The sequence below is a fragment of the Ammospiza caudacuta genome, chromosome 7, assembly GCF_027887145.1.
Source record: "Ammospiza caudacuta isolate bAmmCau1 chromosome 7, bAmmCau1.pri, whole genome shotgun sequence".
Taxonomy (NCBI): domain Eukaryota; kingdom Metazoa; phylum Chordata; class Aves; order Passeriformes; family Passerellidae; genus Ammospiza; species Ammospiza caudacuta.
Window position 1 is genome coordinate 38,273,510 of NC_080599.1, and position 25,471 is coordinate 38,298,980.

Below are 25,471 nucleotides of genomic sequence, written 5' to 3' on the forward strand. Positions count from 1 at the left end.
GGGGGAGAGGAGCTGCTTGTCCTGACAGCTCATTTCATTAGGCCACACGTGGTGTGAGGTGTTGAAAGCAATTTATCACATGTAATGCCTGGGCATGATGAGGTGAGCTGAGGATCAAGTGTATCTCTGTCCCCCTCTTAATTCTTCATATTTACAGAGGTTTCCTGTAGTTCTCAGATGCATGCAAACTAAATATGTGCTCTCTGTGTGTTTGAAGTTCTGCTACAAAAATCACTTCTCTGTTTCTTCCACAGCCTCAGCTGCCGGCGATGTATTATTGTAGGAAATGGTGGAGTACTTGCAAATAAGTCATTGGGGTTAAAAATTGATGACTATGATGTTGTTGTCAGGTGAGTCTTTGGCATTACAGTTCTTTCCCATATTCAGTTTCTGTATCAGTTCACTTGCTATGCAGGCAAACTTTAACCTATACTAGTGACAGTATCCCTTTGTATGGAAGCATTAACTTACAGGGAGAGTAAAAATAGACATGAGTTTAAAAAGGTTTGTTATAAATGATGATCACATCAAAGGGTAAAGGCATTCCTCAAGCTTTCTGTTTTCCACAGCTTCTTGGGAATGTGGTCTCTTGTATGATATCACTTGAACCTTCCCTTCATAGCTCCTTTCTAAAATCTGCTTTTGTGATGCCCTTAGGTGGTCAAGCAGTAACTCACACTGCTGGATCTGCTCCCAGATATATTCCTGTGGTAGCTCAGGACAGTATTAGTGGTTGTACATGTGTAGCATTCCCCAGGAACTGCACCTCACAGTTAGGATGGGCAGGACTAAGAGTGGTGCAGCATAGGGTGTTAGGAAGCAGGAAGCCTCTAAGAGAGAGGACCCAGCAGTGATTAAACACCTGTAAGTGTGCCCTAGAAACTGGCAATACTTTGGCTCTGGGTCTCTGGAGATGACAATGTTGAATAAGGCTGCAGAAGCAGAGTGGTGGGAGTGCCAAGGACTACAGTCAGAGTCAGAGCTTCTTGCTTTTGCGGAGGACCTGGATCATGGCCATCTCAGAATGCCTGAAAAACGTGCTGATATGTGAAATCACAGGTCTAGTCATAACTCTCAGTAATAAATCTGTCAAGTCAGGGAGGCGTTCTGGGTGACTGGAGATTAACAAACATAATACCTGTACTAATGGAGAGTGAGAGAGTGCGTGTAGGAGGGAGGGAGGATGTGCTCTAGGGAGCTACAGACCCATTAGTCTGACCTGAAAAAAAAATGCACTTTTCTATCAGGTTTTGAGTAACAAAATATTATTATGGTAAATTATGAAAGTGGGATAAACTGCAATGTAAGTTTATAAAACTGGTTTAACATAGTATAAGTTGGTATTTTTTTCTTAGTACAATAACTGATTTTGTATTAAAAGAAATATATCTGATATAATATCTCTCAATTTTAATCAGCTTTAAGACATGGTGGCAAATAGCAAGTTCTTTGCTAAAGGTAGAAAAAAGAAAGGGATTAATAAAGGAATTTAAGGCAGGTATTATTTATCACAGTCTCTATTCTCTCCCATGTGTAAGGAAAGAATAGGACAGACAAAGAGAAATAAATATCCTCTAACTCTGGACAAATAGACCAAGAAGATCCCTTTCAGTCTTTGGTTCCTGTGAATGGTTCCCTGCTTCTCCATGAGTGTGCTGGACACAGGGATGGCCGTTCAGATCGGGACAAAATTTTTACAGCCCTTCTCCTAGCTCATCCCACTACCAGTTGATAACAAAGAGCTCTTATTCCTCATCATAGTCGAGTGACTTGTAGTTATTTCAGCTGAATTAAAATGCAGATTTTAGCCTTTCCTTGGGCTCAGGTTATTAAAAAAGTAGCAAAAGAACAGTTTCAATCCATCTGGCCTAAGCCACCCACTAAGATTTACATCAGAAAGGCCACTATTTAATTTTGAAATGAAAACTTCAACTTTTCCTCTCCACATCAGTAAATCTATGTCAGTTTGCAAGCTGGGAGGATAAGAGGGCAGCTAAGCACCTGTGCTGTTGGTGGGATGGATAAAGGAGAGAGAAGTCAACTGTAAAGGTTAAATGAAGCCAGGTGCTTGGATATGTATTCAACTGCTTGCTTTATTCCTGTGGAAGCTGGGGAAGTCCCATGTATTATGACATCCTTTTTCATACACTGAAGAACTTCTTTGAAGGACGATATTTGGGACCTAGGGAGTGAATTTTAAATGAAAAAATGTGGTACATTTGTGGACAAAGGAGTGATCCAGCAGTATGTGGAGTTCTTTGATGCCTCCTGTGTTACCATGTGAGGATTGCTAATTGCAGCAAAAAATTTTGTTCTTTGCAGTGAAAATAGTCCAATTCAGCTTTGTCAGTTCTAAAAGAGCTTGGAGTGAGTTACTGTTTTTCTTTAGCTAGACATTATCAGATTTCAGTGCAGATGTTATTCCCAGCTGTCACACCATTTACCTGGCAGGACTTATTGCAGCAGTCAGTCATCAGTGCTCTGAAATGCCTCCTTATAATAGATTGCAGACTGGGCAAAAATAAGTGTGTATCAGAAATTCCTGATTAGAACCAGATAGGGATTCACCTGATGGTGATAGTTGAGTGGTGTCTGAAAGGATCTTCATAGTGGCAGGGTTAGGAGTTATGTCTCCATATGTAATCAGTGAACATAGACAGAAAAACCCTCTGGAACTTCTTGTGGAGAATACTGCCTGTCCATGGGCAGTACAAGGAGGCCTGAGATCCTACCTGAGGTTTTCCAAGATTCAGCTGTGTTTATAAGCACAGTGCATCCTGCCTGGGAGGGGGTTTGGGCTGTGGAGTCTGCACCTTTGGGTGCTGTAGCTGCCTGAACTCTCCCTGCTCCATTGCCCTCACTGCCCTGGGCCTTGGTGGTGCTGGCTCTGTCGCTGTGGCTCCATCAGCAGCTCACACTCTGGCCCTTTGCTGGACACCTGAGTTCATTTCCCTTGGGGGAAATGGTTTGGGTTATTTCCTGTCTAGATACTAAGTAGGGCTCCCAAGTTTTGAGAGTATTAGCAAAGTAAGCAGCAAAACAGCGAACCCAGCAGCTGGGTATGGGAAAAACCCCGCCAAAGAGTGGCACAGTGACATTTGAAACAACTGCAGACACCTCCTCACCCTAAAGAAAACAGATGAAAATATGTAAAACTTGCTTTCTTTGCAGAATATTGGTAGTACTCTGTTACCTTTAGAGCTGCATGCTTTTGCTCTGTATAAGGTCATCTGCCCCAAAGAGACACAACACCTTAAAGTTTAAATACTCTCCACAGAAGAAGTGAGTGGTGTATGGATGTGCCATCAGCAACAGAGGAAAGAGCAAGGGATCAGGCTGGCTGGGAGCATTGTACTCAGGTCTAGTTCCTCAAAGTCAGGCAACAAAGAGTTTATAAACCATGGGAAAATACTTCATCTGCTGTATTCATTGTGGTGGTGCTGATTCTTAAATTGTTTTGCCTTTAATATTTTATTCCTGATGATAAAATAAGTATTTTTGCTTAAAATGCTTAAGAATGTATTTCTCTCGATTTTGCATATGATTTTCAGATTGTATAGAGATTTTTATTCTACTAAAAGTTTTTCAATGTAAAATGCTTACCCAGGTTAAAAAAGACAAATCCAACATTCCTACATGGCAAAATTTGCAGTATATTGAACAACACCAAGTTCAGGAATGCTGCAATAATTCAAGCAGGCAATCCTGTGCCATCAGAAGCTGCTGTTTGATGTCAGCAAGATTTGTATTCCAAGTTACATGAAATTTCCTCAGCTTTGGGTTTTTAGTTTTGAATAGAAATTCTGAAAACTTTAATGTCATGAAAGTCATCATGGCTGTTCATGTCAAAGCAGTTTGCTTTTTCAAGCAAAAAAACTTTGTTCCTGAGAAATGTTTTAAGAAAAGCACAGCTAAATACGTAGCATCTCCTTAGAAATCAGTGTCCCCAAGAGCAAAGCTGTGTGACTGCTTGAGTGTTTTCAGAGTGGGATGCAGAAACTCCTTGGAGCCCGTGAGACTGCAGTGGTGCTGAGCCTTGTCCCAGCCCAGCCTCTTCCTTTGTGCTGGCATTGCAAGGCAGCTCACCTTCCTGATGGACCAGTTTGGGGAATTAAAGAGGTGCAGATTGATCCTATGGGATTTTTTTTTGAGAATTATTAGTGGCTTATTTCCCTGTGCAGCCTCCCTGCAGGTGAGTGGTGTAAGCTCTGGGCTGGGGTTGGAAAATGAGACCAGTTTCAGTTTGTTTAAACTGATGAGGAGCTTCATCATCTCTTTCAACACAGCCTTGCAGAACCCAACTAACACATCAAAGGAGCAATGGGCCATTAAAATATTAATGCTTAGTTTGTTACTCTAAATGTGCAACAACAATATTCTTCACTTTCCTTTTCCAAAGCCTCCAACCCTATTTAGATCACAGGAGTTGATATGCAGCAATGGTTTGCATTATATTCAATGATAGAATTTGTGTAACTTCTAATTAAGCTGTCGTCGCTTGGTACAAACCTCCCTAAGTGTTTGTGATGAAGAACTGCAAGAATTAAGATTTGCTGCTGTAGCAGCTGCTACAGGGAGCTCCTGCCCAGCAGTGATTGCTGTGTCACCAACACACAGGAGTGCAAGTGGGAGTCTGAGTGGGAATCTGTGACTGTGTCTCCTCTCTGGTTGCCCTGCAGGCTGAACTCGGCTCCAGTGAAGGGCTTTGAAAAGGATGTGGGTGGCAAGACAACACTCCGGATCACATATCCCGAAGGTGCAATCCAGAAAATGGAGCAGTATGAGAAGGATTCCCTGTTTGTCCTGGCAGGATTCAAATGGCAGGATTTCAAGTGGCTGAAATACATTGTTTACAAGGAGAAAGTGGTAAGAGCGCTGTCAGCTGACACTGTGAAGGTCACCTAATTAATAATGATGGGGAGACATTGTGTCACCATCATATCTGCCACATTTTGGTCTAAGGAGAGTTCCATTCTGTGTCCTGCTGCATTTAAATGAAGACTTTCTTTACCTACAAGGACTTTAGCTTTAATTAAGTTTGATTTACAAACACATCTCTGTACTCTGTTGCATCACAGATGAGGCTTGTATTCAAGATTGTTAGTGTGTACTGTGAACAATTAAATTAATTTTTAGTTACCTTAAAGAGTATTTAAAAGGACCAGCTTTTGCGTGAATTTTATGGACTCTTAGGATTTAAGAGCAGAGGAAGGAAGAGAGCAATGGGAAAGGGAAGAAATGGGAGTTTGGGAACAAGGATGTGATATCACAGGAGGGGAGGAGGAGACAGCAGCAGCCCAACTTGTTGAAAAGGCTACAATCAGACTAAATGTGACTTCCTGAATTGCACAAGCCATTATATTTTGTTCAGTTACTGAGATTCATGATTTGTGTTTGGTCAAAGTATCATCCAGAGCAGTATCAAGTCTCATTTTAAAACACTGAAATGGTGGATACACTGCCTTCCCCATGTAAAAATTTTACCCCCTTATTTGCATGAGTGCCCTTCTGAGGCACCATGGACCTGTTAATAGTCAGGGTTGCTCTCTTTAATTCACCTACCCAGAACAGAATCAGGTTATGATCAATGACTTCTCATTCAGTGGATAATTTGTCTGTCAGGAAATTCCAAATAAATAATGTGTATAGTTCTTGTTTTACAAATCTTTTATATATACATATATGTATCTGTTTTCAAATGTTGCTTAATGACTTTTCAGCAAATAAGAAGACAACTGGATCAGCATTCAGGGCATGACATATTATATTATGTGTTTAGAGACAGAGAGAGGAGGTTGGCAGCTCACCACATACATAACTAAACAGTCTGGGAATATCATTGTATACAGTTGTTACACAGAGGGCCTTAAGGGCTCATACTTTGCTCTTGTCTAACACTGGCACCAACTTGCAATTATTTTCTTGCTACCAGACAGATGAAGTTACCTGTCAACCTCTGGGCAAGCACAAGTGGGCTTTCGTAACATGAATAATTGAGTCAAAAGTAATTTTCTTTGCTTTATGTCAGCCTCTTGTTCCTCATTCAGGGAAAGGGAAAGCCCTGGCAGTAGTGTCAGTGCCCTGCAACCCAAATGCAGTTGCAGGGACTCCTAGTGTTTGGCTTGAAGCTCAAAGGATGGGTTGGTTTGCTTCAAAACAAATTTAATTTTTGCCTGATGCTTGCAGTCAAGTCATCATCAGTAGATTCTTGTGTGGTATCCCCTGTTCTTGGAAGGGTGCAGAAAATAGTCTGTTAAAACCTGCTAGGCTGGGGAGACTGATTGCAGTTCTCTTAGCTGTGTGCATCAGTGCCATTATTGGCAGAGAGCAGAAAGAGCTTCAGCTTTGTGCATTAATTCAGCGTTCTTCTGATTGGCTCCTTACCGTTCAGTTCTTCAGAATAAACACCCTGAGGTTTTTTCAGTTTTTTTGGGTGATGTTTTCCAGATCTCTTAATTCCTGTTGCTCTTTTGAATGTTTGTAGTTAATTCATCTTTTTCTTAAAGAGCAGTGCCCAAAAATGTACAGACTACAGCAAAAAGGAGGAGCAAACAGGTAATTCATTAACCTCACAGTTCTCATTCTTTATGCATCCACTGCTTCTGTGGCCTTTTCCACAATGGCATGGAACTGAAGGTGAATGTTGGGTTCCTGCAGACCCCAGGTCTCAGGAAGAATTGGAGAGCAGCCACTTCCCCCACTCCACACCCTGTGCTGGTGCCGTTGGCTCCTCATGCCAAAGAGCAGCACTGTGCACTTGTCCCTCCTGATCCTTCCTTCCAGAACACTCCTCCAGTTTGCCAAGTTCCTTTGGCAGACTTCCCAGCATACGTGCCATTCTTTCCAGATTCATGTCCTCTGCAATTTAATAAACATACTTTTCACTTCATCATCCAGGTTGATAATGAAAACATTAAACAATGTTGGTTCCTAGGCAGACCCCAAAGTATTAACATCCTTCCATTCCTAGAGAGAGCCCACTGAGCCTCCTGGTTAGTTTTTTGGCCACTTCTGAACTTGTATCACGCTTGTATCATCAATAATGCTTTTGGCATGTTTGTGAAAGTGATCTGTCAGAAGTTTTACTGAATTCCAGTTTGTGTCTTACTTCTCCCCTGAGATAATTTTTTTGTCTGTATAAAGAATTTTTTAAAAAATAATTCTCTCTTGACAAATCCACCTGGGCTGCTACTCAGTCTGTTTTGTTGTTTTGTTTTTGTTTTTTTTTTTTTTCAGGTGCTTACAAATAATTAATCCTGCTATTCTGGGAATTGAAATCATAATTCAACTCTCTTCCCTTTTTTGCCTTATTAAGTCTAGGCACTACTTCTGTCCATTTTTCAATCCCTTACCTTTTTTTTGGGTTTTGATACCCCAAAGGGAATCAATGCTAGTTCTTGAGACTGCTGAGCCAGTTCATCGAGTACTTTAGGATGCAGCCCAGGTGGCTGGAAAACATCTGTCTTGTGCTCTCTGGTGCTCTCATCTGATTTCTCTCTACTTGAGGCTGAGATCTTGCTGTCACTGGCTTTAGCTGCAGGCAGGTGGCTCACACAGCTGCATTTTCAGGAGGAAACCAATGCAGAAAGTGCTGTCTCTTAGAGAGGAATGACCCAATGGAGGATGAGCAGTGCTATGGGAATAGCACGTAGGCGTCTGTTTGTTCTGGTAGTGAGTGTTGGTATTTTCATCAGTGTGTGGTAGGCTCAAAATGACAAATGCTCTCTTGTGTGTCAAGAGTTTGTTTCTCTCTCAGCTGATTTTCCAGAGAAAGGGGAGTTTCTTCCTTTCCTGGATTTATGTAGAGGTACTTGCATGACCTGAGAGCTCTGTATGCCACTACTGCATATTCCTTATCTGACATGTGCATCTGCAAGACTTCGTGCAGACACACTGCAAACCAGTGGTTACAGTCAGGACTCTGGCCTCAGGATGGAGAAAAGGAAAATGGAAGCATTCTGCTAAAGAACAGAACTGCTGTGGAAGTTGATGCATTCCTCAAAAAAATGGGCTGATCTCTGTCCTCTGATGTTTCCTTTGTCTGTGACTGTTGGTGGCAATTGCATCTGTCCGTGGTACAGTCACAGATGGGTAATGAGACCTTCTGAATTCCTTCAGGCACCTGGAGCAGCTTGGACTTGCTTGACCAGGTACTGGGATCCTTGCTTAGTCCTCTCTTGAGTAAGTGAAATCAAAGGGAGCTGAGTGGAGAAAGAGTAAATGAAAGGCGAGTGGCTATTTATTGCTGGGTCAGTGGTCAGATCAGCTTATTCTCCCTGCAGCTGAGAGGGATTTGCTCTGTGTTGTGTTGGTCTTTTGGCAGCACTTGCATACTGAGAAAGGGGTAAGTGCTGTGTAGAGAGGAGGATTTTCAGGAGATGTTTTAAGGAAAAAGAATTAATGTGATGCAGAAGCATTAGCAGAATAGTGAGGCAGGGGATTTTATGTGTTACATACAGTCCGGTGCAACAGCCTCCCTGATATTTGTTTGGTGCCTTAGTGCCCTGGAGACACTGTATCCAGAAGGAGGAGCAGTGGAATTTGGACATAAGGAAATGTAAAAGCTCAACTACTTTTTATTTCACACTAAACCAGAAAAATCTGGAAGCAAGTAAAAACTTGAGAGAAAGCATTAGCTTGAGAGAAAACATTAATGTAGAAAGGACAGGTTTGGCTTAATGTTTACTGTCAACAGCAAAACAAACATAGTCTCCATCACAGAGTTCTGGCTACACTGGCACTCCAGATTGAAGTCTTGTAGGAAGATAGAGCATAATGTATCACCAGAGAAGGTAGACCTGCCTTTAAAAGGGGGAAGGGTGAGTGAATCCAAGTGACTAAAACACTGGTAACCTGATTTCAGTCATTTGACAAGCATTGGAATAACTAAAAGAGAAAATCATAGCACTGGTTGCAGCTAGAAGTAGTATGGGATGGAGAAAGGTGGCATGGTTAGCAGAGGGGAGTATTGCACCATGCTGACCTAATCAGTGTCCAAGTGGAAAGGATGTGGGCTGGAGTCCCAGAGCCTGCAGTTCCATGAACTCATGGCTGTTGCAGAAGGGTCACAGATGTAAGCTGTTCGTGCCTCTGTGGTGGCTGGTCTGGCTGTGCTGACTTGGAATCTCTGCTGTAAAAGCCTGTGACACTTCCAGGCACCCCTTTGCTGATGAAACAACTGCTGCCACTGCATCACCAGAGGGGGATTACTCATGGACAGTCACTCAGAACAGTTAAACTTTCTCCTGGACTGTTATTTTTGCCAAGAGACATAATCTACATAGATTGTAACCCACTCCAATGCTTCCCAGTGCTTGTACTCCTGCATCTGCCTGGGCCTTTCAGTGACAGAAACTCTTTCTGAATACACAAAGTACTAGAGGAATTGCAGAGGGATAGAGGCTTGGTCATATGTTGCTTTTTAAAATAATGGTCAAAAGCTGAAAGTTTCTCTGCTGCATGGAGAGTAGATGCTTCCTGAAACAAACAGGACTTTACAAGCTCCAGATATGCAAAGCAGCCATCTCAGCCTGGTGCTGAGGCCAGTTCCAGGGTGGTTTCTTGGCTGTCATTAGTCAATTAGAGGGAGCTCTCTGGCTTGCTCACATCCCTGAACATCTGGCACATGGCAATGAAGCTGCCAAGTGAGGGCAAAGGTGCCTCTCGAAATTGGCAGCTCACGAGCTTAATGCTCATGTGTTAATGAGCCTGTGGATGATTCCAGTGGGAATCTCTGCAGCCTTTGCCAGGAGGAGTCACTTGTGCAGAAAGTGCCTGTGGCACCCAGAAGTTCTCTTTGATAGTGAAAGTCACAGGAGCAAGTGAGCACCTGCCTGTGAGTGAGGCCAGGCTGGGCTGTCTGTCCCTTGCAGGGACATGTCTCTGACCACTGGCACACAGCAGTGGTGCCCAGCAGCCACCATCCTCCAGCAGTGGGCATGACAATGACCCCTGCTCCTGTGTCACAGCATGTGGCTGCTGCTTCAGAGACCTTGTGGATGGTTTTATTTAATTTTTTATTGGGGAACTACATTATTGTATTAACCCAAGAGCACGCTCCTAGTTGTGGTAGAATGTGTGCTATGATACCTTCCTGCACAATCAGTGAGTGTTGCTGTGCTGCAGCCAAGGCCAGACTGCTGCCAGCACTTGTGCTGTCTGCTGAGCTTTTGTTTAGAGCTCCTCTTCCTCCATCAGTTAATGGCCTTGTTATGCTGCATGTTTGCTGGGGCAGCCTGTTAATGTCACAGCCCTGCAGTTCACTGTGGATTCCTGAGATTATGAAACAGCCTTACCTGTGGGCTGGTATACATCCTGAAACAAACCTGAGGAGCCATCATGCTCCTCCTGTCATCTTCAGGAAAGCAGTGAGGCTCTGAATCTGTGGTTGCTCTCCCATCCCAAGGAAAGCTTCATTCACATGCCTGTATTTTTAGCTTGTTTGGAACTTGAGCCCAGCACTTGAGCAGGTGGTTTCTCTGGGTCTGCATTAGGGAAGGAGAATCTGCTTTTTCCAATGCTGTCCATTGCCTTTGGTGACAAATTGAGTGGCCACTGCTACTGGCAGATTCACTCCAGAGTTTGCTTTTGAATTGCAAATATTTTCATTCCATTTTCTCCTCCAAGGGGCTTGTTGCTTTAAATGTCTTGTGTACAGTGGTTCTTTTCATGGATTGTGAGAAAGACATGTGGGATGAGTCTTGGGACAGCATTCTGGTTTGGTGGACCTGTAAACCCACTGCAAGTTTTCTTAATGCATTGTGAATGCAGAGCTTGGTAACAGGTTTGTGGTGCCTCATCCTGTGCTGAAACACAGCTTCAGCCCCTCTGCTTAGAGATGTGCCAGGGTGGGCATTGCCTTGTGTCCTTTTTGGTAAGATTGTTTTGACATCAGTGTTTGGGTTTTAAGGTTTTGATCTCTCTGGCTCTGTAGAAGGCTAGTCCATACTGCCTGGGGGGCTGTGCTGCCATGGTCAGGAGCTGTTTCACCATTGGAGGCATTGGTGGGAATGGCCCAAGAGAGCCATGGAGGACTTGCTTATGAAAAAGAAAATCCTTTCTGTGACTGGCCTAGGAGATCAGAGCAATTTCCAGAAGATTTAAGGAGAAGTATGAGCACTGGTGCCCTGTGAGAGAAGGTAAGCCAGTTTCTTCTAGTCATGGTTAGAAGAGAGGCTGGAAAATATGGAGATGTGCCATATAAAACGTTGTCCCTGTTGACCAAGAAAAGGAGAAAAGTTTAGTTGTGTATTTTGTGATTTTAACAAGCTTTCAGGTAGCACTGTGGTGAGGGCCCAGTTTGCAATGTGGGCCTTGGGGGAGACATCCTGGCCAGATTCCCAAGGGAAGGTTGTTGGTATGGGAGGTGCAGGCTGGAGCCTGCCCTTCATACATACCTGCCTGCAGCAGTGTGATGAGATTAGGCAGGTCACTGCATAGCTGAGAGCTGCTCCTAGCCAGGCATGCACAGTGTGGCTGTGAGTGCCCTGCCAAGCACCAGCTGGTGGCAGGGGCTGCTCTGGTGCCTTTGCAATGTGCCTTCATGGCATTCAATGGTGCCAGGTGGATGTGTCCTGGACAATGAAACTTGTCCACCTGGATTGGGTAGCCATTAATATCTACAGTCTGTAACCATTCACTTAAGCTCATGGGGCAGATGAAGAAATTAAAAAATAGCCATGACCACACTATTTCCTGGATTAAAAAAACCCAGGTGTCAAAAGTTTGCAAAGTGTCTATACTTGTAGGAATGACATCATTGATGACTCAATTTTTAGACAGTTTTTCTTTAAAATTAAAATGCAAATTGTTGGTGTGTCTGCCCTTCTAGTCTTTTCCACACTACGCATGGGTTTTGTCTTTTTTTATTTGTTGTTCCTTGCTTTGCTTGCTGTTACCTAACACAAGTCATCCTTGCCTTATACTTTTATTAATGGAGGAGAAGCATTTAGCCATGCTAGGCATCAGCAGTCCTTAAGGAACCTTTATCCCACATCTGCCAAGACAGCATCATCTTCATTTCTGGCTCAGTAATCCCAGCTGTAACGTGAAAACCAGAGAGCTCCAGTCAGATTTTTATTTCTTTAGTTTCTATTCCTGTACATCATTCTTAAATGAAGAGACCCAAACAAGATTTAGCCCTGAAAAGACTGTATCATTGCCCTAGTAGGACATCCTTTCTGGGATTGCCTACACATCCTGATTTAGCCTGAGACAATTTCTTCCTAATATTGTCACCATCTAATCTCTTCTGATGTCTGTGGCCATACAACTGACAGCTGCTGCTCTCTCATTAGATATTTGATCATTCCTTCCTTCTCAACCAAAGTCAAAAAAGATGGGCAATTTAGAGTTGCAGTTTTTCCACATCTTGAAAAGTCAGTGTGAGGGCCAGCTGAAGAGCAAGTGCAGATGTCTTGAAAAGGCACCAGGAGGGTGCTCATGCTGCACTCGCTCTGTTTGGCAGGCTCTGGCAATATTCAGACACCAGTTTATGCAAATCCCAGTAGGTGCATTTCAAGGTCACAGTGCCTGTAGACTCAGCTTGCCTGCCTTGATTGGGACAGCTGAGCCAATGTAAAGAAAGAAATTCCAAATCTGATGGTGATCTTAATGAAACACACACAATTCCATTAACAGCAGAGCTAACAAAACTGCCTGATTGCCTGTGGATTTGTGTTGTGCTCTCTTTTGCACCCCAGTGCTCTCGGATGCTTGCATGGCCTCACCTCCAGCTGGCCTCTCCAGCAGCAGGGTGTGTGTCTGTAGTTCAACCACCAGTGCAGCCCATGAGGGTGTTGCTTGGCCCACATGTGCAGCAGATGTTCCTCCATGCAGCAAATCCAGCACATGGGAGAAGTGCCAGGACAGTGCCAGCAGTGAAACTGAGATGTCACCCAGGGGGTATTGGCCATTCGTGCAAGTGCTGGTAGAATGAAGATGTTCTGTGTTAACACTTCACTACAGGAATCATTTGAAGTCTGCAAAGCCTCCCTTAGGCTGAGAGATTTGAGTTCAATTTATTTAGTTACGGAGTTCAATTTATTTAGCTTATGCATGGGATTTTGGGGGGATTTACTTGTAGTCTCTCTCTCTACCTAGAGGGAACATTTTTTCTCACAAGAGTTTTTAATTTTGTAGGAAGAAGCGTATCTGAAGCTAGGCAAACGACCAAAAAAGGCAGCACTTATATCAGTATGAGTATTTTTGCTACAGCTGCCCTACAGGCTTGATGAATTTGCTCTTGATTTCTTGAAATCAAGGCTGGATATCTTGGTCAAGTTCCACTCAAACAGTGTGAGAGTGAAGGACTGGAAGGAGAAGTTGCTGATGGAGGAGCACTGCTCCCTGCTATGCAGAATATCCACAAGGATTTCAGCAGGGTTTCTCTCAGCCTCTCAAGCCGCGCTGAGAAGAAATAGTAGAATGTGGTGGCTAGAAGCTCAACTAGATAAAATCAGTCTTAACACACGTAATTTCCTAGAAATCTGTCCCTACTATTGTCAGGTGACATACTTGCAGAAGAGAGCACTGACTGCTGACATCTTTTTGCTGTAATGCAGACTTAATCCAGTATCTGGGAAAATTCTGTGTGCTGGGAGTACAAAGAACAGGGCTGCACTCGTGTTGCCTTCCCACCCTCCTGTTCTGTGACTCTGGGACCCCCTGTCCTCACTTTCTATGACCCATTTGTTGACTAAGGGGAGCAGGGTAGCAAGCCAGTAATACACCTGACAGCTTGTCATGGAAGTAAGTTATTTGCTTTATCCAGTTGTCTGCAAAGGTCACAGCAAATTTTTCTCTTCTTGGGGCACAATTAGCCAGATCTGTTTCTGCATCCAGAGGGAGAAGGCTTTGTGGAGTCTCTGAGGTGAGCAGTCTCCAGCATAACAGAATCCCCCGGAAGAGCTCTTTGGAGAGCCTTGCAACACCACAGGATGCTGTAAGTTCACCAGTGTGGGGTATGAAGGCTCACAGAGGAGGGGGAAAACACTGATTTGATTTTGTAAATAAAATCACATGCTTTCTGTCAGTGGCCGAAAAGAGACTCCCCTTTCACAGCTCCAGGAACTTTGCTATCTGCATTTTTTATTTAAAGTGAGGAGGGGGGAGAAAGTCTGAACGGTAAATATTTATCCAAGATGTGTGGTTGTTAATATGATCCAGTCTTCAGTCATTTTGAATGGTGTCATGATGACAGATGTTAATTCAGAAAGGAATAGATTGGACGATTTATGCCTGAAACACATGTGTTCCTTGGCAGGCTCCATGGATTACTTGCATAGTTAGAGCTGTCTGAGCAATTTGTAACATTTTCTCTGCCTCGAAGCACCGAGGGCTCCAGGACAGGGGGTTGACCTTTATCTTCAGTCTGCTATAATAAACAGAGGTAGCTAAACTCCCCGTGTGCTTTTATCTTCCTAAATTTATCTCTCCCCCTGTGCTCCAGCTGTGTGTGGTGCTTCTGGTTCTACCCAAGGGGAATGGCAGTTCTTTCTGCAGCAGAGCAGGATGCTCCTGTGTGTGAATCCCTGACCTCCTTCCCCTCCTGCCGGAGCAGCACCCCTGCCTCAGCACTCACAGCTATTTAATGCCAACACTTGTCCTGACAGCAGAAGTGAAAATAGACCAAGCCACGTGAAGGCAGTAAGCAAGAGGGATTCAGGAAAGACCTGACTTTTTTTTTTGGTAGTATTTCTATTCCTGCAGTTGTGATTTTATGCCATGTGTCTCAGGGTGTTTCTTCTCTTCTTAATTAAGACAGGATTGTAAAACTGTTAGTGTCTTAATTTTTATTTGTTTATTTAGTCAGAGGCATAAAATTGCAGGAAAATGGCCAAATTGTTGGGTGCACAAGAGCTTGGTAGGTCTACTTGGGAGTTCCTCTCATCTTGACCATCTCTTGTATTCTGACCATTTTTGATTATATGAACTTTGTCCACAACTGACAGGGTCAGAAAATACAGATCCTGGCCCAAGCCATCAGCACTTCTGCAATTTGGAAAAAAACTCTTTAACTGTAAATGTTCTGTTTGGATTATGGTTTATTTAAATTCTAATCTTTTAAGAATATTAAATAATCTTACTTAAAAACTCTTCTTCTGCAAAACACTAATTATTAATGCAAGTCTAGAAAACAAAGTAGGGCAGGAGCTTCCTGGCATCTTCCCAGTTTCTTGTTATTTTGACCTTTCTGCCTTCTCCTCTTAGAGGACACTGAATAATTTGTATATGTTCTATATGAACACTCAGTGAGTATACAAATGATTTGGCTTCTCATTTCAGCAAAGATGCCAAAATAGGAGAAGACAGATTTTCTGTGTACTCTTGCTGTAAAAACAATGTAAAAATTTCCCTGGAGTCTCACTTTGAGATAACTTCAGAAAGCAATGAGGGCTTTTAGGCCATAATTCTTCCTGTGGTGATCCTTTAGCTTTTTTTTTTTTGTTGTTGTAATGTGCCAAGAATTTAGTCTAAATATATGTTGTTTAATGAGTTGCTGTTTGTATTCAAACTCGTGAACCAGTTCAGCTCCCCAAAAAAGACCTTGCTGATGGATGTCCTGGGATGCCCTTGTGCTTTGTCACCCAAGCCTGCAAAGACAGCTTTTTAAAATTTTTTTTCAATTTTTTTCTTCTGAGCAGGCATATGGTTGTAAGTGGAGCAGGTAGCTGGGCTTGTAGTTGGGATCATAGTTGGGATCACCTCATATTTTCCGTTATAAGTGATGGGGAAAATGCTTTATCATTTTTATCATTTTTACACTGGCATCTTTGAGCTGATCTTTTCCATGCCACATGTTTGGCACAGCTGGAAATTTCGGCTGAAATTACTCAGCTGTCTCAAGATGAGGCTACTGAAAATGTACAATTTAAAAAAATGTTAAAAAATCAAAAAAATATTTAAAAAAACCTTCCCACCCTATTTTGCAGAGGTTGTCCAGTTCTCCAGCCTGGTGTGGCTGCTGCTGTTCTGTGAAATCCCAGGGCTCAGTCTGATGTTCCATGGGGGTGTTAGATGCTCTCAGTCCTGCTGTGGGTCCCCTGTCCTGCCTGTCAGGTGTCTTCCCACAGTTAGCTGGGATAAAATATCTGCAGGAATGTAATAACCAAGTAAGATTTTCTAATCAGTCACTTCCCCACAAAGAGTCTGGGGCAAAGGCAGCAGACCAGGGAGCAGGGAACATCTCCTGGGCTCTCAGGAACCCCTTTTCCTCCTCCCTGCCATCTAGGCAATGGGAAGGACAAAGGCCTGCTCTGGGACATGGCAAGAGCAGGAGTGATGAGGACAGCAGAGAAAGGAAGGGTTTATAACTGGCAGGAAATTCCTAAAACACTGGCACTTTAAGACTTTTTAAAGTGCTGTATGATTACAGAAATCAAGCTGCCAGAAGTTTAAAAAAGCAAAAAATAACATTGCATTTTCAATGTTAATTCAGTTCTCCTGTGCAGATGTTATCCTTAATTGCTTAATTATATCCTGGCTTGCTTGGAGCACAGCTGTCTATCTAGTGGAGAGGGAAGACTGAGATTTGGACTAATTTTTGTAATGTAAAGCATTCAGCCTTGTATGAGCAGTTGTAGGAGCTGCAGAACACGTGGATAGCAGAGAGGAAATGAGAGGAGGAAGATTGGTCTCCTGGTTACAGACACTGAGGGTTCCTCTTGAGGAGATGTTAAACACATTAAGTATTGCAGAGATGCTCTAAATGTGAAAGCATGGTTTGTAAAACCCTTAGATACATGGTGATATAAGAAAAATCTTGTGGAAAGATTGAAAAGTCAGTGTTCTCAACAGCAATCCTGAGCTGAAACTGCAAGACAATCCTACTTCAGCAATTACTAACACATGGATCTGACCCTTTCAGCCCTGGTATCCTTTTAATGTTATATGAGTATGACATTTAATAAACTATGTCATAAGAATAGTAACAAAGTAAAGGAGGTGGTCCCTTATGGAATAAAACACCCTAGATAATGTGTATAATGATGATTTAGGGCCTATTCTTCCTCAGGATTTTTCTGAAACTCTACCACTTTAGATATTTTTTCATTGAAGGATAATTATTCACAGACAAAAAAAAACACAAAGCAAACTTAAGTTATCTAAATCCATTCCTTTCACTAAAAACTTGCTTGTTTCCTAAGACATCTCAGAACAGGAATATTTCTTCAAATTTTGGCTCAAAATCCAGGTTGCATTTTGAACAAAGGAGTCTGTGGGACAGTCTATCCATCACCCTGTTTGTACAGAGAAGACACATCTACTGACATGCCATATGTGAGCCATCTCTTATGCTTCAACTTCTGAAACAGCATTCATCAGAAAAATCTTCAGTTTTTCTGCAGCTCCTCTGACATGTTCTGAGTTCCATTTTCTTCACAGGACAATCTCTTTTTTGGTGGCATTTTGTTATCTTACAACTGTGAACCACGTTTTGCTCTCAGTTACGTGGATAAAACCATGAGAATACTTTTTTTTTAAGAGGAATTCCTTTTCATTTACAACATGTCATAAAAATAGCTTTGCTCTCCTGACTCCTTAGAGCTGGTCTTGGCCTTGTGCTGTTTAATCCTGTGAATCAGAAGACAGCAGCTGGTATTAGAGCAGCCACACAGGAGGCCCACGTGTCTGTATTTGGGTTAGCTGTGGCACTAAGTTATGTAGGTCAGATGGAGCTGGAAATTCAGTAGGCCTGTTTGAATATGCTTGTCTCCTTATTCACAATATATGTTTTCAGGTAAACAGGGCAGAAACTTCCTGACATCCATGGGAACGAGAGCATTGCTGAGTTACAGCAAGCTGGTGTGTGACACAGCAGTGCCACCCTCATGTCCCAGGTGGATTTTGTCACCACTGGAGTTGCTGCTTTCTGAGCCAGAATCTGTGCACGGGACAGCTTCCAGTTTCATGTGCAGCCAGGGTGCTGTGTAAGTTATATGTCTGGCACAGTGTTTAAAGTTTGCAGCTGCTGCTTGGAATAAGTTTCCTTTCTCTTGTGGTTTTTGACTTGGTTATCCAGCTTAAAGGAACTTATCTCTAGCCAATGTAGCGAGCTATTAGCTCAGCTCTATCAACAAAGAAAATACTGTTGCTTTACAAAGAGAATAAAAAGCTCTAGTAGTGCCATGTTTTGAGGTGCTTTTGTCTCCATTAGTAACAACATTATTAAAAACTAAATTTGTGGCCTTTATAACCTGCCAGGAGTTCTTTTAGGTGCTGTGAGGCAGTTGGCAGATGGAGCATACTGACAGGGGAATGACCTGGTGAATTACAGCCAGTTGATTTTAGACTTGGTCAGAGGGAGGCTGCCTTGGGAGAAGAAACAAAACTGGTAAAAAATTAGAAGTATCATGTTGTTGGGTAGTCCAAGAGCTACATCTCTTTTGACAGCAGAACCAAGAGAAGATGAGGGAGAGGCTTGAGCAAAGCTCCTACTTCAGGCAGAGTAAGAGCTTTTCAGTGGGGCAGATAAGAGTGGAACTGGTCTCTAGAGCATTTCTAGGCTCTAGAAACTGAAGATAGGTTCATTCAGAATGGATGCTGGCTGTCAGAGCCATGTGCAGAGGATGGTGAGGGGTTCTCCATAGCTTTGAGAAAGTTGGGTAAATATGCTTGAAGTGTGGGCTAGTGGGTCTGGCAATTGACCATTAACCCAGACTGCAGGCTCTCAGCACCTCTGTTCTTGTTGCTAAAAATTCCTTGTTGCTTTGATAATCAGTGCAAATGATGCAACTTCATTTATTTTACCACTTGCAGAAGAGCATTTTCTAGGCCTCTGTGTCTACTTGACCGCTGAGAAATGCAGCCCTGGCTGATAAGATGGTTATTTTCTAGTGGAAACACAGCTTCCACATCTAATCCAGTCATGCCTGAGCAGAAACCTTTCAAAAGCCTCTGCATATGGATTGCAGTGGTTTTGCTGTACCTTGTTTGTGTGACAGTGAGAGCTTGTGGATGGCTGGTAGAGAATAAACCACATTCCAGCCTCGGTGGGGGCAGAGATTCCAATTAACAATGTGCTCACAGGCACCCTGAGGTCTTGTGACTGGTGCATCATCTCTTGACTTTTTTTTTGCCTCATGTCCTTCTTCCTCTGCATTTCTGGTCTTAGCAGAGTTCAAAAGAGCAGTAATCTCTGTTTACCACAGACTCCCTCTCCAGTCTCTTCGTTTGGTTGCTCTGCAGCAAGTATTGCATACCCAGACTTCATGTTGCATGTAGGTGACCTTTGCAGTCCTCCTGTCCCCTTTTCCATCAGAGTTGGAATCATCAATGAGCTATTGTGCTCATAAATCCAGTCACAGAGGCAGCATCTGTATCATGTGGATGCAATGGCATTACCTCTCTTTTGTTCAGTATGTAGAAGTGTTGTTATTGTGGGAGACTCAGCCTGCTTCTAGTGGTTTGTATTTTCCACTGAGGTGCTTTTAGGCTAAGGCTCTGAGTTTCCATATCTTATTTTAGAGAGTGTTGTGATCTGCCTTGGTAAATCTGAGAACAGGAGATGGAAAACTGAATGGAGACAAAAAATAGTTTACAACTGACTGTGCCTATTAGCCTTCAGTATTCTGCAAATGGACAGAGTGAGGGATTGCAGCTGGATTGTCTTGTCCCTGGAGCTATTTGGTGAGCCCTGCCACTTTTTATCCCTTCTTCCTAATCTCCTATCTTTGGTCTGTTATGTCTGTACCAGTTTATTCCTGGAGTGGTGTCTATAGAGGTGGTGTCTCTTTCTGCCTCTCATTGTACAAGAGACTGACTTGAAAGTCCTGGCCTATCTAAATTCTTTTGCACTTTTAAAATACTTTCCTCTAAAGCCTTTAGTGATGTCCTTTGCAATGATACAATTTGGAAAACATTCCAAGATTGCTTAAAAATGCCATGGCCCTCACAGACATGTTCTTCAGTCGTGTTCTCCTATCTGCCCGTTTATGATGCTTGTTTCTTTATGCTTGTGTTGTGTCAGCTTCTTTTGGCAGCCTTTGGCACTGATCTGTGCCTGGGACTCCAGCTGCACAGTTATACCAAGTAATAACAGTGGAAGCTTAACATAAGGATACACAATTTCCAGCCTGTTCCTTCTGGTTTCCACCTCGGTACCAGGAGGTGATGAGGTGCTGCAGGAACATTGCCTAAGCAGTTTTCAGACTCATTTTCTGACTGTTTATCATTGTGCTGATCAGGACAGGAGTTATTTCATTGTGACAAGCCCACCCTTAAGCACTGCATGTTTAGCCACTGCAGCAGACAACAGAGGATGCCCCCAGCCTCCAGCTGCGAGTCTGAGCTGCGAATCTGGCAGGAAAAGCGTGCCCTCCCTCCTAATGCCTGCTGCTCCTCGGCTCTCCTCCCAGCCAGATGAAGGGACAGCGTTCCCCGACGGGAAGGGATTGTTTTGGAAACCTCTGTGAACATCTGGGTGCAATCAGGCTGACCATGCATCGCACAGAGCCTCGGCAGGGCTGCGCTGCTGGGGCCGTGTCCGGAGCAGCCCGGGGCTCACAAGGCTGGGCTGCGCTCTGCAGCCTGCCCGGGACACCTGCACAGCAAACCCACAGCACTGGGAAGGGAGCTCAGGGCCATGGGACTGCAGAGCCAAACCACAAGGCTGGGGTGTCAGTCATTATAAGCCAGGAAAGCAGTTTTGGTTCTTTAGCGCTGCGCGGGGCTTTGCCTGCTCTATAGGTGGAAGTGAGAGCTGCCTGCTGTGACTCCGTGTTCCTCCCTGTAATTGTTGTAGAAATTACAGCGGGGAAATGCACCAAAATGAAAGACCCCCCCAGGTGTCCCTCAAAACTAATCTCAGGGGAACTGCCCAGTGAAGTTACAGGGAAGAACACAGAGCAAACAGAAATGAGACAGGAGGGAGAAGCCAGAGCAATTTCAGAGCAGTGTGATAGCTGAAGGAAATGTTTAGGGAAATAGTTATGAAGAACAACAGGAGAAACAGCTAAATAGAAGGGAGTAAAGCAGACTGGTTGTATTTCCAGCTAGGGATAGGCACCCCCATTTATTTTGCACTGGCATTGAACTAGCTGAGAGGAGCCCAGGTGTGGTCCTTGTGGTTCACACAGCACTGGGAAGATGGACAGCAGTGCTATGTCTGGTTATTTCAGCTCCCACAGCAGCCAGGAATAAAACTCTCCAATGTTATAACTTTTCTTTCTTTTCTTTTCTATTTAATGTTTTATGTGTAATGTAAAAGCCATATAAAACTTACTTAAATCCAAGAACTTATGTAGAGTCCCGTACGGAGTGTATGTCCAAACAAAGGGCATCTTCTGTCCACTTTAAATAGCTTGCAGACCTTTGGCTTGAGTTGTTCACAAAATTTAGGCAATGCCATATTTAGAGGTGTATGTGAAATTGTAATTGAACTTATAAATTTATTTTAGTTTCAAGGTCACACACTATTTTTCCAGGGAGTGCCTGCTTAAACCCCTGATAAGATGGTTTCACTGAATGAGTAGCTGTTCACAATTTTTGTTTATCATCTTCATTTTTGTGAGACCTGGAGCATGCTTAATGCAAGTGGAGTCTGTGACCCCTTTTTATTTTTCCCCCTCCTTTCCTGGAACTGAAAGACCTCTACTTTACGTGTGCCCTTAGGAAATTCCAAAGGTTTAATATTTATCCAATTTTTAATGAATTTTCACAAGGAGGCAAAACCCAGCTGGCATACCAAATCCCTCAAATCCCTTGGTCAAATGGATGTTATACTTTATTAATATTTGTAAAGTTTTTTTTCTGTTTTTTTCTAAATGCTGGGATCACTCAGTGGCTGAAAGTGTCTTATTATAATGGAAAGTGTTAGACTACTTTGACACCAAGCATTCTTTCTAATTCTACTATGATGAAAGAACGTGAGTGATAACTGAGAATTTTTTCCATTTAGGGTCCCAAGGGCACTTGGCCATTGATGAAATGTGAACTTAAACCCATGGGATCCTTGCCCTGGTTGTCAAAATGTATTGTGTTTAGGCAGTTTTGAGGGGGAACTGATAGCAATGGGATTTTGCTTTCCTGGAATGTTGGTTTGGGTGACAGTGTGCACCCTCCTCAGGTTTGCTCTGTAAATGCCTTTTGTAGCACGAGCCATCTGCCAAAGTTTCAGTTTCAGGGTATGAAATTCAGCAGCTAAAGATATCCATGGGATTGTTCCATAAAAAACACTCTGTAAGGTGTTTAGCAACATGTGGTGTGAGAGTTCACAGGAGCCGAGCAAGGACAGGGAGTGTGTGAAATGCAGCAGGCATTGGCTGAGGCAGAATTCCAGTCTGTAATTACAGGGGTGATCACTACTGGGCAGAGGAAGCTCCTGAGGATTTTGCAGTGGATAATCAACATTTTCATCAGTGCCTTGAGAGCAGCTGTAAAGTCACTGCTAATCTGCAAGCAACCCTAAATTGATGTGTATAATGAATTCCAGAGTGTGTCCTTTTTATGTAGTGTAGTTTCTGTTTCTTGTCATGGAGATCTCAGGGAAGATGGCTCAATGCTTCAAGGAGGTGTTCAATCAGATTATCCTGCCGAAGAAGCTGGTCAGCAGATTAATATTCCTTCCATCCTCCCTATGCCTTGCTCTGAATTAATCCAAACAGAAGTGAAACAATGGAACACAATTGCTCCCTAAGTCCTGTGAGCACAGAGCCTCTGGTTATTTTGGGGGCACTCTGTGCTGTGCCTGCTGACACCTGGAAAGGTGTCAGTGATGGCAAGCAATGATGCAAAGCCATCAATGAGCAAGGATGGGAAGCCATGTGGCAGAGTGACACCAGCCCCTCCTCAGGCCAGGCTGTCTAGGAGTGCAGCACGCATCAAGGCCACTGTTCTTCCGTGTGTGCAGGGTGAAAACTTGAATTGGGTAAAAATAATAGACATACTTAGTTGTCTCTTCCCTTGTACTGTGAACATTCATGACTGTTCACAAAACACAATGATATCTGTAGGAGTTTACAGCTTAATTCACATAAAACCTAACAGGGGAGGACAAATGTAGGATAAAGTGGGAAGACGTGGCCTGTCTGTCTCCCTCACAGTTACTATCCAGACTGGCTCAACTGCATCAGTCCATGTTGCTTCCACCTCTCCATGAGACACACATTCCCTACAATGTCATACTACTGCCCTGTGGCAGTGAGCAGAGACAATGGGAACTGCTACAGAAGTGCATTATAATATATTTTTAAAATAAAATAACAGAAATCTGCTATACTTTGTATATAATTCTGTTTGTTGTTTGTTGTTTTATCTTTTCCTTTTTGTTTCTGTTTTCTGTTTTTGTTACCAGAGTGCCTCTGATGGCTTTTGGAAGTCAGTGGCAACCCGTGTGCCAAGGGAGCCCCACGAGATCCGTATCCTGAACCCCTACTTCATCCAGGAGGCAGCGTTCAGCTTCATTGGACTGCCCTTCAACAACGGCCTCATGGGCAGAGGGGTAGGTACAGAGCAAAGGGAGCCAAACCTCACAGAAGGATGTGATACCAAGCAGCACAGGAGGCTTACACTGTTCTTATTTTTCCTTTGGGCCTCTACTGTTGGACATTGAAAGGGAGGGACTTTGGTTCTGTTACAGTCACAGCTCTCAGACTCCTTCAAACCCTTCCTGATCCAAGGATTCTGGGGGGATCATCAACACTTTAGCAGTGCCTTGAAAGCCACTGTGAAGTTGCATCCCAGTAGAAGAGGGTAAAAGTTTGCTTTATGAGGCCTTTGGTAAGAAATTCTGGTCTTATCCCAACAAGTTTTATATGCAAAAGCTCTCAAAAGAAAACAATGCAAACCACAGTTTTGGCTCATATTTATTAACAAAATTCCTTAATGCTCATTCTTGTACCTCTCACCGACAGTGCGGCTTTTTGGAGTGTTAGTGTTGGAGTAGGTGGTGACTTGGGTTTTCTGGATTATCTCACATTGCAACACTGTCCTCAGAACCTATTTATATTTGCTCTACGTAATATATCAACCATTAGAGTAAGTATTACTTGGGTGGGTAAATTGCTCATGTACACATGTGATATAGCTGTTGATAGAGACCACACGTGACATTTTTGGGCACATTGGCACAGCTGACAAACCCAGAGAGAAGCACTTTTGCTGGACAAGGTCTGCTTGGTCTGCCCCTGGCATTGTCCTCCCACTGCTATCAGGCAGGAGATTTGCTGTGTCACAGCAGGGATTTGGACAGAATAGTGCCTCATTTGCCATGCTCAAATAATTATATCATGTAGACTTCTGGAATATTAGAGACTTTTGTTTTGTGCAAGTCGGATGGGTGGATGCCTCAAGATAAGACATTTCCTTCTCGAAATGCAAAATGCAAGATATGCAGACAGATTCAGCCACATGGAATGGTGCTTTTGAAAAATGCACTGCTGTGTACAGAAGCTATCATGCGATTCTGGGAACTCTGGATTTTTGTTCTGTGCACTGAAGGTATCTTATTGCAAATATTCCAGTCAGCTAGGAATTAAGTTACTTCATCTCTCTGCATTCTCCAGAACTTAGCCTTAGAACAATGTGGTCTTGATGTGTCTTCCAGAAAATCAGGAGTGGTGTCCCAATAAAGGACAAAAGTCATCTTACTTTATTTTTTCCCTCATTTATTTTTCTTTTTAAACACATTATTTTAATACACAAGTTATTGCTTAAACTGGAAGGAGAAGAGAGAATCCGGAAATGAGAATGCTGTGAACTGAAGTTTATGAGGTTTTGATAGGTTGTTTAACACACATCAGATTGGGAAATGAAGGCATCTTAATTGAAACCTGATGTTTCGCTTCACGAAAGTCTATTTGAGCATTTAGGAATAGTTTATGGTTCTTTAAGGCAAGCAGTGTTTGCCTGTGACCCCTAGACTGTGTGAATTGCAGTTTGTTCCTCCAGGTGGGACAGCAGGAGCTCTGCAGGTGCCTGTGTGGGGCTGAGATGTCAGTGTAGCCTGGGCGGTCTCTGCAAGGACCCTGGTACAGGGATGCTGCCAGAGCTTAAAAACAGAGATTTTCTGGCCTGTGGCTACAATTTTGCTGCAAACATCAGCTATGGACTGCTGTCATGGAACTGCTGGAGCTTCACACTTTAGTGAATTCTGCTGGGCAGGCTGCACACTGCAGGATCAAGGCTGGGGATGCCTTCGTAATCAAGGCCAACACAAAATCCTCATAAAGAGCAGTAATATTCCACTTTCCTTTGGTTCTGTTGCCTAAATAAACTTCAGTGCTTCTCTTGCACACCACATATGGTAACAATGTGCTGCCAATTAACTTTGTAATTTGGGGGCTTTTCCAGCAAGGTTGAGCAGAGCTAGTAAAATAGTTTGGGGCTGATCTCAAAGCGTTTTTCCCAGGATTCAATAAAGAGTGAATGTAGTAACATCCTCTGCTTTGATAATATAATTTGGGCCAGATGATCCTGGAATATAGTAATGGGGTACAACTCAGATGTGCATTTTGATTGCCCTCATGGCAGT

The 25,471-nt window shown here is 43.2% G+C and overlaps 1 protein-coding gene across 5 annotated transcripts in view; it reads left to right on the plus strand.

Annotated features, from left to right (window-relative positions):
- Positions 1 to 25,471, plus strand: part of ST3GAL3 (ST3 beta-galactoside alpha-2,3-sialyltransferase 3) — a 170,227-nt gene that overhangs the window by 122,619 nt on the left and 22,137 nt on the right. For all 5 annotated transcript variants that reach the window (XM_058808215.1, XM_058808216.1, XM_058808214.1 and 2 more), the window contains 3 exons: positions 255 to 350; positions 4,680 to 4,866; positions 23,294 to 23,440. In XM_058808215.1, the coding sequence (XP_058664198.1) occupies positions 255 to 350; positions 4,680 to 4,866; positions 23,294 to 23,440 (430 nt within the window). The remainder of the gene's footprint in view (positions 1 to 254; positions 351 to 4,679; positions 4,867 to 23,293; positions 23,441 to 25,471) is intronic.